General features: G+C 53.3%; 1 protein-coding gene across 1 annotated transcript; it reads left to right on the top strand.

Moving 5' to 3' along the window:
• The first annotated feature begins 721 nt into the window (after positions 1 to 721).
• On the top strand, positions 722 to 12,678 carry BNIP5 (BCL2 interacting protein 5). The gene is made up of 12 exons (XM_045058651.1): positions 722 to 1,378; positions 1,883 to 1,961; positions 2,290 to 2,409; positions 3,919 to 3,983; positions 4,092 to 4,497; positions 5,514 to 5,645; positions 7,162 to 7,220; positions 7,532 to 7,769; positions 8,888 to 9,019; positions 9,900 to 9,964; positions 11,368 to 11,625; positions 12,376 to 12,678. The coding sequence occupies exons 1-12, from the start codon at positions 722 to 724 to the stop codon at positions 12,409 to 12,411; spliced, it is 2,247 nt and encodes a 748-aa protein (XP_044914586.1). The 3' UTR covers positions 12,412 to 12,678.
• Positions 12,679 to 14,532: the final 1,854 nt, after the last annotated feature.

Below are 14,532 nucleotides of genomic sequence, written 5' to 3'. Positions count from 1 at the left end.
GTGAGTAGAGTGAGTGATGAGAGGTGGCAGGAGGCCTAATGGGACCAGGTTGTACAGGGCCTTGCTGGCCACTATAAGGACTTTGACTTTGACTCTGAGTGAAAGGGGGGCTGTTGGAGGCAGGAGAGTGACGTGCTCCAACTTAGGTTGGAAAAGGCCCCGTGGCTTCTGAGGGGAGAATCTGGAAGGAGGATGAGAGGACAGGAGGAGAACCAGTTGGGAGGTGATTATGGTAGTCCAGGCCAGCAACCCTGGGGCTAGACTCAGGCAGTGTTGAAGGAACTGGGGAGGGGCAGGACTTGGCCCCTGGCTTCCTATTGTTGCTGCAACAAAATACCAGAAACTCAAAGGCTTTGGAACAAAACGAATTCATTATCTTTCAGTTCTGGAGGTCCGAAGTCCACAATCGGGTCTCCACAGACTAAAACCAAGGTGTTGGTAAGGTCCTGCTCCTTCTGGAGGCCCCAGGGGAGTTATAGACCAGCTGTGACGTCTGGGGCATGACCTCCCATAGTTTAGTTTCCTCCTCTGGAAAATGTGGACAAGGATAGCCCTCCTTCCCAGGGCTTTTGAGGAATTTAACGGAGACAGCAGCTTTGAGGGTTGATATCACTCACATTGATGGGCAGGGTGGATCGGCACACGGGGCAGCACTGGTAACCCGCCACCACGTCTCTGGTAGGTCTCCGGTAAGGGAGCTGTTTGCTTTGTTTGCAGTGCAATGGAGCCCAGGAAGCATCTGTCAGGGAGGAGAGCCAGGTCTCTGGATAGGTCACAGAGCCCCAAGAAGGTCCGCCGGTGCTTCTCCCTGCCCACTACCCCCTCCAGGAGGATGCTTCACCAGGCAACCAGCGATGGGAGCAGAAGTCCCCAGAGCCCAGCTCAGTCTGTGGAAGCTCAGGATGCCACGGCCACAGCCCACAGCCTGGAAGAGACCAGGGAGTTTCTTCCCACTGACCAGAGGCTGCCACAGGACACCAAGAAGGAAAAGACCCAGAGACGGGGCCAGCAGGGGTGGCTGAAGACCTTGATGAACTTCCTCCTGAGGACAGGCCCGGAAGAGCCCAAAGAAAAGGCCAGCCGGAAGGCAAAAGGGAAGGAGGGCCTCCCTAAGCCTGCAGAAACCCCGGAGGCACCAGGGGAGACAGCTCCGAGGAAGAAAGCCCACGACAAGAAGGCCAGTCGCAAGAAACACAGTCATAAGAACCATGTTGCTGAGGAAACCAAGGGGGCCCAAGATCAGGAGGCCGAAGGCCAAGAGATAGGGCTGCCCAAGATGGCTGCCGCCCCACGCCCTGAGGAGGCTGACCTGGGCCCAGCACCCAAGGGTGAGCAGACCATGCCTGGTAACCCCACTGCCCCAACCCCAAGGGCTAGGGTACTCTAAGCTGACTCCTCAGACCTTTCAACAGAGGAGACGTGGAAGTTGGGACAACCATCAGGGACAGCACCACCGTGAAATTTCTTTGAGGCAGAACAGCACGGTGGCTGAAAGCCTGAGGTCAGACCCCTGTTCCGCCATTCATTAGCTGTGTGACCTGGGGCTGGCGACATTCCTCCCCGAGCCTCGATAATTTTTTCGTCCATGAAATGGAGATGATAACAGTTGCTATCTCCTGGGTAGCCGTGGCCCAGAGCTGGCACGCGGAAGGTGCTCCGTTACGTGGCAGCTGTTGTTGTTAAGTACTCTAGTTGAAGGAGCACAGACCAAGGAGAAATGGGAAGGCAGGAAGGGAGGTGAGGGGGGAAGCCTAGCCCCCAGCATTGATCCCTGTGCGAGGACTGGGGATGGGGCCAGAGAAGTAGATAGAGCCATCCGCCCTGGAGGCCGGATCTATACTTGGCTATTTCCAGAATACACCTGCTCTGTGACCTTGAACAGATTGCTGCCCCTCTCAGAGACCTTTGGTTCTTCATTTGTAAAGAAAGGAAGCTGGACCCCCCCCCCCCCAGCCCCCAAGGTGCCTTTCTTCTTTGACTTTCAGGTCCTGGGGTTGAATGCCCCACAGGCACCTGGAGGGAGACAGAGCTTTGCCCTGTAGCTCTCAAAACTCTCCCTGTTCTTAATAAGAAGCATGTCTGGGTTGATGCCACCTCGTTTCAGATGGAAACCTTGGCAGGTTTCTGATTTTTTTTTTCTTTTTGGTTAAGCCTAGTGCTGGCTGCAGCAGCCCATCCTGCTGTGAATTCTGTGTCATTTTATTGTGCTCACGAACAAAGTCAGAAAAATGTCACTGATGCCACCACTCCCATCCCCCACACATACGCTTCCTTTCCTCTTTCTTCCAGGTGGGAAAGGTTCTGGTCCCCACCAGTCCTTGCTCATTGAAGCTGGGGGTCCTGCAGCATCCGAGGTTTCTTCTCAAGCCACAGGTCATCGGCCCGAAGAGGAACTCAGAAAGCTTGACCGTGAGTCCTCGTCTTCTTAGTGTCCTCTTGCCCCGCAGCCGGGAAGGGGGCCGTTACCAAATGAGATGGATTGTTCTGGATGACTGCTTGCACCTTGGATGGTCCCTCTCAAAATGCATGTACTGATCTTGCTCCTTCTGGCGCTTCTGGTCACATTTACTTATTTTAGAGTTTCACAGAAGGGAGTCTCAGGAATTAGAACGGCCACTGGCAAATGTTCCTGCCTTATGTGTTAATGAGCATGGGACTTTTTTTAGTCTTTTGAGATTTATGGAAGGAATGTGATATGGAGGAATATAGAACTTATATATATTTTTAAATAGATGCCAGCGTGGAATAGCTCTACGCACACTCCTATACTCACAATCGCCGACCGGAGGCCAATATTGGCTTCAGAATTGTGTGCGTGTGTAATTTTGTGGCTGAACCATTTTGAGGAAAATGATCCCTCGTCCTTAAATATGTAAGCACACATCTCCGAGAAATGACTACAGTGTCACGCACAACCACAATGCTGTTATTGCCCCTAATAAAATCGATAATGAATGCTCTACTAATCTAATTCCCTATAAGGAAGGGGCATATTTTAAGAGATGTCAAACATCTATGCATCTGTCAGAGAGTAACTAAAAGGCATTTAGTTGCCTATTTTGCAGGCTGTTTATTTTGCACGCTGTTTTTTCAGACGAGAGAAGTCAGCTGGTAGACTGAGACAAGGAACAAGAGCCAAGCGGGATTTATAAATGAGAGAGAGGTGAGGGGTGAAAGAGTCTGCAGTCCAGGGACCAGGGAGCCTTAAACAAACCTTTTTTGTAAGCGGATCAGCTGGCAGGTAGCAGAGGCAACTCTGGGCCTATTGTCTTTGGATCAGTCAGCCGGGATATCAAAGAAAACCATTCATGTCGTTTGTGGTTTCTCTGTAAAGATGTGGTGTGAGGCATCGATGCGGCAGGCTGTCCGTGTCAGGCCTGCTGGGGTCCCTCTGCCCTGCACCTTGGTGTCGCTGGGTCTCTACCATTTCTCCTCCCGGAATTTTGCAGCGTTAGCCTTGTAAAGTATCTCCAAGCAGAGTTCCTTGATGGCCTGACAGCCTGCTGAGGGAAGCGGGGACAGGGATCATGATTCACACTTCACAGGGAAGGAGACGAAGGCACAGAGAGGTTAAGAGACTTACTCAAGGTCACACGGCTGGCCGAACCCAAAGCAGATATTTACAAATCCGTAAAGGTCAGAGGAAATAATGGGGTCACAGGTTGAATGCTTGAAGGACTGACCTGAAATTGCCTGGGTAAAATTTTGTGCTTTGGCCTCCCGCCCTTTCCCTGTGGATCTCCCAAGCCTCTCTCAGAAGGACTAGCTCCTGAGACATGGTGCTTTTCGCCACTTCCATGGCCTAACAGCATCCTCACTTAATAGAGACTCAGTTGATCTCAGAAGTTCAAGACAGTCATTAGAAAGAGTTCTCGGGGCATCTAGAAAGATTAACTGGGTGCATTTACTTTTTTCCAGAGGATAAAATCATCAAGATGATAGTGGAATTCCTCCAAAAAGTGGGAGACCAGTGGGAAGAAGAGGTAAGGAGCAAACGGTCTGCGTAGACCCCCCCCCCCCCCCCCCCCCCCCCCCCCCCCCCCCCCCCGCCATGGGCTCGCTGCTTCCTCCTCCTCCTCCTCCTGCTCAAGGCCCGCTTGCCCAGGCAGGTCTCAGTGCTCCCCAGCTCTAGGCTCTGTCACCTCCCTCGCCTGGGGCCACCACGAAGCACTTGGCTGCTCTTTAGTTGTTTCTCAGAGAGCCTTCCCCTCTCCTCAAGGTCAAGGGCCCGACGGTTTCTCTCATTTCTCCCACAGCAGCTTCAAGCTCCTCAGCCAGAGGTGGTTGTACAGATTCCAGTGTCAGTTGACAGGAAGAAATTCCAAGAGAAAAAGTCTAGCTTCAAGAGAGCGTTTTCTCATAAGAAACATGGCTCTGAGGAGGCTAAGAGAGCCGGGCCTGCAGACGTTTCCAGCCCGGAGTCCCGGCCACCCAAGAGGCCCAGCTTTCTCCCCCTGTGTGTTGGGGGCCATCAGCCCTCCACCTCCAGCAGCCCTGGTGAGCAGGCTCAGGGTTACCATAGCAACACTGCAGCTGCCTCCAGCTCTGGAACCTTCTGCGGGGCTGGAATAGGCCATTGGAAGGGCCGCCCTCCTAGTTCTGACTTTTGCTCTGCTCTGAGCAGCGTGGGGAGGGCAGTAGGGAGGAGAAAGGGATGTCAGCAGGTCACCTCCCTACACGAGACCTCTCTGGGCAGTCCAGCTAAGCCCCCCCATGGAAACTGTGCCGAGGAATCCGCTAGCCCTCCGCATCTCTCCACAGCCTCAGCTGCTGTACCCCGGCAGGGGGCAGCTGTGCAGGAAGGAACCACAGCCTGGGAGGCAGGAGGCCTGAGTTCCGACCTGTACTTTCTACCTCATTCCCCATCTCCGTGCCTGACTCAGTCTCCTCACCTGTAAAATAAGACACTTCCCTACTGTGTGTCTATACTCAACCAGTTTTCATAGCCGTATCATTATCCGCATTTTACAGATGGGGGAGCTGAGGCTTGGGGAGGTAAAACAATGTGTTCAAGGTTCTGTGGCCCACCAGTGATGGAACCTGAGCTACAGAGAGAAAGGATCATCCTGGGTGCCAGGGAGGAACAGCCTAGCCGCTCAGCCTGGCCCGGGGAATTGACATTTTAAAAAGGAGCCCCGGGCGGTGGAATTTCCGGTCACAACTGGAGATATCTTCATGCAGGGGGATTCTGGCCCTGCTGCATTACTTCGTGCCATGGAATCAGGCATTTACTCTCCAAGCCAAGATGCCGGAGGGATGAGCTTGCCAGGGAAGGGAGGAGAGGAGGGCAAAGCCCAGGAAAGCCAGTTGTAAAGAGGTGCAAAGGGGCAAGGGAGCTAGGTCTGGGCCAGTACATCGGAGGTTTGACCCTGACCCACAGCCCACCTCTGTCCCAGCAAGGCCTTTGCATGACCTAGCCATGGGGTGAACTCTGGAACCTCTTCTAACGTTTGTGTGTTACTTAACACCCTCACCCTGATTAAACACACCCGCCATTTCATCTTGCTTCTCAGGCTCGGAGGAACCCAAAGTCCAAGAGGTCCTGCCTACAGACAGCGGGGGTCTGAGTCCCTTGGAGCTTTCCACCCCAGCAGGGAGCCAGGGACCCGAAGAGGACTTGCAGGCGAGCAGAGCCTTGGAATTCAGTTAGTACCCCCTCCTTTTCTCAGACACCCCTCGGAAATCATCCGGCCTGACCCCATACTGACCCAGAGAGAGGCAGTAACCTGGCCTTGACTTCCTCTGGGGGCCGCAGGCCGGGAAGGGGCAGTGTGGGGTCCAGAACACAGACCCCCGTCTTACTCGAAGTGAGCCTCAGCAGTAAAATCACAACAGTGAGGACGCCCTCCTCGGTGAGGCCGGCACAGGCCATGCCAGGAAAGCCTTGGCCCATGGCAAGGGCTCTGTAGATGATGTGATCTTTAGGGCGTGGGTTTGCATTGGACTCTGACCTCTTCCATCTGTGTGAACTTGGATGAGTTACTTCATCTCTGGTCTCAGCGTCCTCAGCTGCGAGATGAGGGTAATACCAGTTCCTAGATCCTAGAGTCCTCGGAGGCGCTAATGGAATTAATGCTGATAAAGCAGTTAGAGCAGTTAATAAGCTATTTAGAGCTAATGAATGTTACCTGCCATTTACTGCTATTATTGTTGTGGTTGTGTAGCCCTGAAGCCTGGGGAGAAATTGAGAGGCTGGCGGGGGTGGGGGGGTGGGGGGGTTCGGAGGGGTGGGGGGGGCGGGCGGTGGGTAGGGGCCACAGGAGGGAAACACCACAAACGGCAGCTGCTGATGCTATTATTAACCCCTTACCAGTGGCGGAGCCCTGGCTAGAGAGTAGGGTGGGGGCAGAAAGAGAGAGGGAGAGAGAGAATCCCGAGCAAATTTCCAAAAGAGAATCTGATGCAAGGCTCAATCCCATGATTTTTTTAATTTTCATTAAAAAAAATTGTTTTTAATGTTTATTTATTTTTGAGAGAGAGAGAAAGACCAAGCGCAAGCAGGGGAGGGGCAGAGAGAGAGAGAGAGAGAGATAGGGAGACACGGAATCCAAAGCAGGCTCCAGGCTCCGAGCTGTCAGCACAGAGCCTGACGCGGGGCACGAACTCACGAATCGTGAGATCATGACCTAGGTCGAAGTCGGACGCTTAACCGACTGAGCCACCCAGGTGCCCCTGAAGATACTTTTAAAGATCTACTTTCCCCACCCACCCCCCCATCCTATCTTACCTGCTTTTCACAGAAAATGTGCCTTGAAGAGGAATTGAGAAGGGCCCCTGTTCTAAGTAGAAGAGGACGGTGCTGGGTGAGGGGACTTTTGGGGACCAGGCCTTTCCACATGGCCTTGAGGCGCCTTCTCCTGGAGGCAGCGACCTCCGCACTTAAGTGTGGAGTTATTTTCCTCACACTTAAAGTGGCGCATCTGGGTGTTCGCTGACCAATGGAGAAGTGAACGTATTGCATCTCTGCCCTCAGGCCACTTCCGAGGAGTCTGAGGTGTCCGCAGGCCAGGGCCTGGGACACCCAATAAGTGCAAGCTCATTAGCACCTGGAGACCTGTGAGAATCAGCCAGGGAGCCACCTGGGCCTCAGGAAGTGAGGACTGACCGTAGAAATGCTTTGCTCCATACTAAAGTGCAAGCAAACGTTTTGTTCTTTTTTAGGAGAATTCATCCAGAAGATCATTGCCCTCCTCCAGGATGCGGAAGAGCAGGGGGGAGAGGTGAGGAAGACACTCCCCACATAGATCTTGACCCTCACTATGAACACCCCCACCCCTGCCTGGCATAATAACTTCCCTGCCCTCCCCCATGCTACGTCTTTCCAGAGCCTGGCTCCTGTCGCTCCTCCTTCCCCAAGCCCCCACCCCCACCCCCATCGCTGCCGGCCACTCTTGCTCTGGCCAGGCCGCACCCTCTGCTCCCCAGCGGGTCTCAGTCTGCTTCAGGGGGTGCTGGTGTCCTTCCCCGGCTCACCCACAATCTCCTCACGGTCGGGGCCCTGGCTCAGTTTCTCTCACCTCCCCCGCGACAGCTTCGAGTCCGGGAACCAGAGGTGGCTGTAGAAAACCTGTCCCCAGCCTACAGAAGGAGATCCCAAGAGAAGAAGTCCAGCCTCAGAAAAGCCTTTTCTTATAAGAGACATGGCCCCAAGGAGCCCAGGAGAGCGGGGGCCGCAGGTGCTGCCAGCCCGGAGTCCCGGCCGCCCAAGAGGCCCAGCTTTCTGCCCCTGTGTGTGGGGGGCCATCAGCCCTCCACCTCCAACAGCCCCGGTAAGCAGGCCCCGCGTGGCCATGGTCACAGAGGCTGCCTCTGGCCCCAGGCCTCCTCCAGGGCGGGCTTGGCCAGCTTCGTGGCCTCTGCTTCAGGCTTGACTCTCTTGCTCTCGGCTCCGAGTGGGGCAGGGAGGTGTGGGAGGGCTGCGGAGAGGAGGGGGCCGCTGGCTGCCAGCTGGACTCACCACCCACAACACACGCCCTCCCTCCACCCATACAAAAACACACCAACACTTAAAAACAAATGCCGTTTGGGGCTCCTGGGTGGCTCTGTCGGTTAAGCCTCTGACTCTGGATTTCGGCTTGGGTCATGATCTCACGGTTCGTGAGCTCGAGCGCCGCATAGGGCTCTGCTGAGAGCAGGGAGCCTGTTTGGGATTCTCTCTCTCCCTCTCTCTCTGCCCCTCCCCTGCTCATGTGCATGCTCTCTCTCTCTCTCTCTTCCTCTCTCTCTCTCTCTCTGTCAAAATAAATAAACACTAAAACAATAAATGCAGTGTGAGAGCAGCACATCGGTTTATTGGCTTAAGGGCATCAGACTCACCCGAAAGCTAAGGACGAAACACAGACCCGGGTCTCATGAAGTAGGATATGGCCTGGGCCTCTGCTTTTTCACCACTGCCAAGTGTGAGGTATACAGGGATTCCCTTGACATTTATGGAGTGCCTACTGCATGCCACGCTCACACATGGGATCTCGTTCAGCCCACTTACAGCCTGGTGAAGTCAGTCTTGTTATTCCCATTCGACAGATGGAGAAAGTGAGGCTCAGACAGCCTTAGTGATTCAGTACAGCCTCACAGAGTCACACGGGGAAGTGGGCTCATTTAGGGGGATCTTGGCAGGCCTGCTTTGTTTCCTCCCGGACTGTGAGGAGGCAGAGGGGGCTGGTGGCAGAAAAGAGGAATGAGATTTCCAGACGGGGTAAAGAAGGCCCCGTGAATGCCTCCGAGGCGGGCCCAGGGGGCTGCGGGCTTGCTGAGGAGCCTGGGAAAGCAGGACCCCGTCTGGTGCCAGTGTCTTTGGACGGTTTCTTGTCAGAACCTGGGCCCCGTGATGGACTTGTGGATTTGAAACAGGCACAAAACACTCACACCATCTCCTTTCTGCCCTCAGACCTGGAAGATGTCGAGTTCCAGGAGTCCTCGCCTGCAGAAGAGACACCTGTGGGATCCTCCGACGCACCCTCCCAGACCAGAAGTCACCAGCCAGAGGGGGGACCTCAGCCAGACGGAGTGTTCGAATCTAGTTAGTATACACCCTGCTCTCTCCTGGGTCAGCTGGCCTAGGGCTTGTTTTTGCATGGGTCTCACAGGCTGAATTCCAGTAGAGACTGGGAAGGCTGGGGAGACACTGGCAGGGCAGGGAGGAGGCAGGGTTGGCCTTTCAACGGGGGCTCTTGGGGCAGAGTTGCAGATGGAGAGTTCTCTTCTCGTAGAGAACCCTGTCTGCTCGGTGGGATGTAACTTCGGTGGGCTTGCTTGAATGTTTCATATCCAATGCCTGCCGTGCCCTGGGTCTCATAACCAGTGGCGGACTGGCAAACAGGCTGAGGGTGGGTGTTGGGCGGGGGCAGGAGGGGAGCCCTGATTTGTAGCGTTTGCAGGTTGCTGTGATGTAAATATTCCCACCGTGGCTGATTTCAAGCTGCCAACAGTTGATCACACAAGGTCCACAAATATCCTGAATGCTTGCGATTAGGTCTTGGTGCAGGCCGCCACGTGCGGGTGGCCCTTTACAGCCCGGACCGGTGGGTGTGTTCCTGTGGCATCTGTGGCTGTGGCGTCCCCACCCCCTCCCTGCTTTCTGATGAGCTGCTCTGGGCCCCCGCTCCCATTCCTGACCACGCTACTCTGTAGCCTGGACCGGGGACACTGGGAGGTCTCAGGTTACCCATCTGTCGAATGGAGCTGAGGTGACGCTCAACTGGCCGACGTCCTTTCAGTTTCTATCCAACAAACTCAGATAAAGCTTTCGCTCTCCAGCCCTAGTTTCGGGGAAGATTTTTCTTTGCCCTTCGAAACGAATCTGTGTGCTGTGCTTTAGAGACAAAGTGCCGTCTGTGATAGATGGATGTGTTGTTGCAGAACTTGTCAACAGCCCCTGAATCCTTCTTTGTTTTCCTTAGAGGAGCTGGTCATCCAGAATCTGGTGGCCCTTCTCCAAGAAGTGGATGGCCAGCTGGGGGAGCAGGTGAGGAGTGCTCGGTACCCCCAAGGCTGAGGCCTGAGTTCAATCCCTATCCCTGCATCCAGGTGACCTTGGGCATGTCCCTCAACCTCTCTGAGCCTCAGTTTTCTCTTTTGCAAAATGGGGGGGGGGTAACTACCTACTTGACAAAGTTTAGTGCATATATGGAAACTGCCGGCCACATAGCAGATGAGATAAATGTTAGTTTACAATAATATAATGCTCACGAGGTTTATCCTGCCAGCCAGGACCTCCCCCCATCCAAATCCCCCTTGCAGTTCAGCTCGTGTCCCACCTCCCTCCTTCCCCCAAGTCCAGCCTGCGGGTCCTGCTTATCTCGTCCTCTGCTAGCTCCTTTTCACTCTGTCTTGTCGCACATTTCAGCGTCTATGTGGTCTCCAATCCTTCCATGCTTTTAGATTGTCCTCTCCTGCTAGACAGCCTGTGGCCTCACAGATAGACTGAAAACCTCACAGTCTACTTGGAGAGACCAACACAGATCACATCTGAGGTGGCAGAGATGAGCACGGGCCGTGGACGGGTCATGAGCATAGCGGACGCTGTGGGTACCTCGCCTTCCCGCCACAGTGCACGCCGGCCCACCTCGCCGCTGCCGGCACCCGCATCTTTTGGCCCGAGGACCGGCCCCTAGAACCATTTTACCACCCACGTGGGAGGCCAGAATGATGGCCCCCCACCTCCCGAGAAGCAGCCCTCAGCCAATGGCTCATGGAAGCTGGTGTATACATAACTCAGGCCCCTTGCCCCTCGTAGGGCTAACTCTGAGGAGTGTGCTCTACGCGGGCTCCCGGAGCGCCCTGTGAGGAACACGCTCAGCAGCCAGTCTGCGTGGGCTGCCTTCCCCTCCGACCCCAGATCTCCATTCCCCCATCGCTGTTTCTCAGCATCACTACCTGCACCCGAGCCCTCCTCTCTGGGGGAGCGCAACCTGGGACACTTAGGTATTGAGAGGAGGCGACTTAAAGTGAGAACGAAAATTCATCCAACATCCACTCTGCGTGAGACATTTGACATCGGCTAGCTCACTTCCTCCCCTTCCCCCGACAACACTGCGTGTGGGTGGGGGTATCGTTCCTGCCATTTAACACATGACTAAACAGAGGCTCAGAGAAGTCACAGAGCGAGTAAATGCCATTAAGTGTCCGTTATACAAAGACCTGCACTTTTTTTTTTTCCCCACCTTGTCCTGCTGCTTGGAGGTGAACCTCGCAGAACAGATTCTGAGAGGCTAGAGGTAGAGGAAGGATTTAACAAGGAAGCTCATCCCAGGGACGGGAGGTGTCCAGCCCAGTCTGGGCTCGTGGCGTTGAAGGTGGGGGGAGCAGTTGGGGGAAGGGGGCTACCTGCCAGCAACACTGAAGGCCCGCCTTCATTTCTGCTTCCAGATCAGGCGACATCCCAGCTTCAAGAGGTTTTTCTACAAGGTCTCGGACTCCTCCCTCAGGAAGCTGGCAGCCACCCTGCACAGCCAGAAAGCCCGCTCTCCTGAGCTGGGCAGGAACCTCACCAAGAGACCCTACCAGCTTGCCTTTGGCTTCACCAACAAATTTGCCAGCAACAATAGCCACGCCGTCTTCAGCCTCATGGGCCTGTGCTACAGCCACGCCAGTTACACCCACTTCCCGTACAGGGAGGCCCAGCAGGTGAGAAAGAGCCAGACGGCACAAGCAAAGACAAGTTCAAGATCCCAACAGGATCCTCTTACTGTCCTCTCCCCTCCCCTGCTGAGTTCTACGTTGGCTTGTCTTCCCGATGGAAGCTCCTTAAGACCTTTGACCTCTCTTTCCTCAACTTTATTTTCTTTGCCCAGATATGGGGTTATGATGGAGAATTTGCCCTCTAGGTTGGGTTAGGCAGTAGCTTATGGAGTTTTTGTGAGAGACATTATAGAAACATCAGTTCTGATATCCTCAGTGGCCCTAACTCCATCTCCTGGTTTTACTAACCGTTCATTCACTCATCCATCCATTCATTCATTTAACCAATAGGTGTTAAGAGCCTCCACTGTGCCTAGCTGTGCAAGGGGCTGTGAGAGCCTGAGGATGGTTCTGCTATAGAAAAAGACAGAATGTTTACTGATGACAAAATTAAATATCAATAAAATGCCAGATTAGTGGTCGCTGAGGCCAATGAAGTGATTGGTCCTGGAAGCCTTCCAAAATCTATGCCAAAAGGCATAGATTTTTGCCCTTGGAAGATGGCGAGGAGAAGGGGGGGGGGGGGGGGGAGAAAGGGCCAGGAGAACACTGCAGGCAGGAGGTAGTGAGTAAAGGTCCAGAGGTGACAGCTGATGTGCTGTGTTGATACATTAAATTAGGAGCCTGTTGTTACTAGAGTAGGACCCACAAGTAACTGGGCTATGGCTAAAACCTATGTTCTTTTTCTCCTCCCAGAACATCACAAATCCTGAGAGCCAGAGTCCAGATTAAGAGCTGTGCTTTGCGCTCAAGTTCCCTTGAGCTATCAAACAATGGCGGCTTTGACCAGGAGCCTCTGAAGATGCCTCACGATAGCCCAATCCAGTGCTTCACAGACATGAATGAAGACGAGAGTGGATGGCCACCTGTGTCCCTGAGCCCTTGTGGGCTCTCTGAGACTGAGATACACAAAGCGTTCTTTTTATTTTTTTTATTTTTTTTATTTTTTTTTAAATTTTTTTTTTTCCAACATTTATTTATTTTTGGGACAGAGAGAGACAGAGCATGAACGGGGGAGGGGCAGAGAGAGGGAGACACAGAATCGGAAATAGGCTCCAGGCTCTGAGCCATCAGCCCAGAGCCTGAGGCGGGGCTCGAACTCACGGGCCGCGAGATCGTGACCTGGCTGAAGTCGGACGCTTAACCGACTGCGCCACCCAGGCGCCCCCACAAAGCGTTCTTAACTGGAGGCAGAGGCCATGTTAGCGGAAGGAGCTGGGGAGGACTGGGGAGGTGGGAGACCAGAGCTCCGCCGGCTGACCTGCCCCAAACTTGCTGCGAGACCCTGTACTTGTGTGCCCTCCTCTCCAGACCTTGGGCAAGACTATGTGACCCATCGGACCCCTTCTGACTCTATCATGCTGAAATCTCCCTAAAGGGGGATTCGTCGGTGCTTTCATTCTGTGGCCAAATACACCCCACAGAGCTGGAGACAGTCTTTAAGTCCTCGTTGGATACATGAACGAATGAGGGAGAGAGCTCCTGAGATCGCTCCTGAGATCCACGCAATTCTGCCAGGCATTCCTTGGGAGGCCTTGGTCCTCCACTGGAATTGTGGAACCAGTCATTCTATCTCTAAATTGGGGTTCAGGGAGGAAATGGGGAGCTACCTTGACTCAAGCCTTTGCATTTTGGGGCTAACCCTAATATCGACTTACGTGCCCTTTTCACATTCATGTGTTTTCTTGCTCCACCGGGGCCCAAATCATGCCCCACTATCACGTGGAAGTGCTGCTGGCATTTTTAAAATGTTAATTTCAAATGAGTCGTAGTTTTTTAAAATAAATTTTTGTTTCATCTCTCACCAGAGTGCCCAAAGGATTCATGCATTTAAGCAGATGTGCATCTATATGCAACAAATAATTTATTCAGTGCACCAATGGTACTTAATGCCCATATGGATTTGTAGACGCCTCTCAGGAAGTCTGCAGGCCTCAGATTGAGAAGACCTGCGGATTGGGGATCCCTGGCCTCTCAGAATCCTTCCAAGCCTGTGTCCCAGAATTCTTTGTTCAGAGAAGTGAAGCTGATGCCTTGCACCTCTCCCATATCATGCCTTGCCAAGAGTCAGTGAGAAGATGAATGTGAAGAGTTCTGAAAATTACATAGTGCCTTGTCCATGTATGGTGTTATTATAGTTATGATCTGGGTAGTTTTCAGGAAATGAGGGAAGACTTTAAGGTGGATTGCCATGGATGGTTGCACGGACGTGCACTGCTCAAGAACACCATACCCCAGGAAGTGCTATTCACTTCCTAGACATTGTAGATTTGTAGATTTATGATAACAGGTTTCTACCTGATGGCAGTAAAATGTCTTGAGAAAGGGCTCCTTTTTATTTTTGCACAAAGGTGAAGTGTGGGCTGTTAGAGGCTCTGCCTTCTACAAAGCTGAATAGTTTGAACAGCTTGGCTCACATGGGCAATTTGCCACATGTCCATTATGTACATGCATGCCCAACAGGGCTATGCACATAGCCCTTGGACACTGCCTGGAACATACGGTCATAGGGGAGAGGGTGTTAAAATATGGACTCACTGTTGTTACCCTTGGTAGATACTCTATTGCTATATTGAACATTCACTGATCTCTGTGAGGTAAGGCTGGGGAGAGGGGTGAAACCTAGGGCAGAGAGGCCTTGGGCACTTAGATGGGACTGGCCTCAAACCTGAGGCAAAGTTTTAGGAAGTTCAACAAAGCATATTCCAGAAAGTCATTTTCTTTTATTGCTGCTTCGAAGGAGGTGGGGGAGAGGTGAGCTATTTATGGATTTCGTTTAGACAGTGTTCAAGAACACAGCCCCCCAAATGTGAAGGATCGGAACCAGATCTGACATGAGGGTCAGGAACCTTC

Source organism: Felis catus, chromosome B2, assembly GCF_018350175.1.
Source record: "Felis catus isolate Fca126 chromosome B2, F.catus_Fca126_mat1.0, whole genome shotgun sequence".
Lineage (NCBI taxonomy): Eukaryota > Metazoa > Chordata > Mammalia > Carnivora > Felidae > Felis > Felis catus.
The sequence above is the reverse complement of the archived record's forward strand: the minus strand, read 5'-3'. Positions and strand labels throughout refer to the sequence as shown.

Coding starts and splice junctions, on each gene's coding strand:
- BNIP5 (XM_045058651.1), top strand. CDS start 722: ATGGAGCCCAGGAAGCATCTGTCAGGGAGGAGAGCCAGGTCTCTGGAT. Junction 2,410..3,918: donor GGAACTCAGAAAGCTTGACC/GTGAGTCCTCGT, acceptor ACTTTTTTCCAG/AGGATAAAATCATCAAGATG. Junction 3,984..4,091: donor GAGACCAGTGGGAAGAAGAG/GTAAGGAGCAAA, acceptor CTCCTGCTCAAG/GCCCGCTTGCCCAGGCAGGT.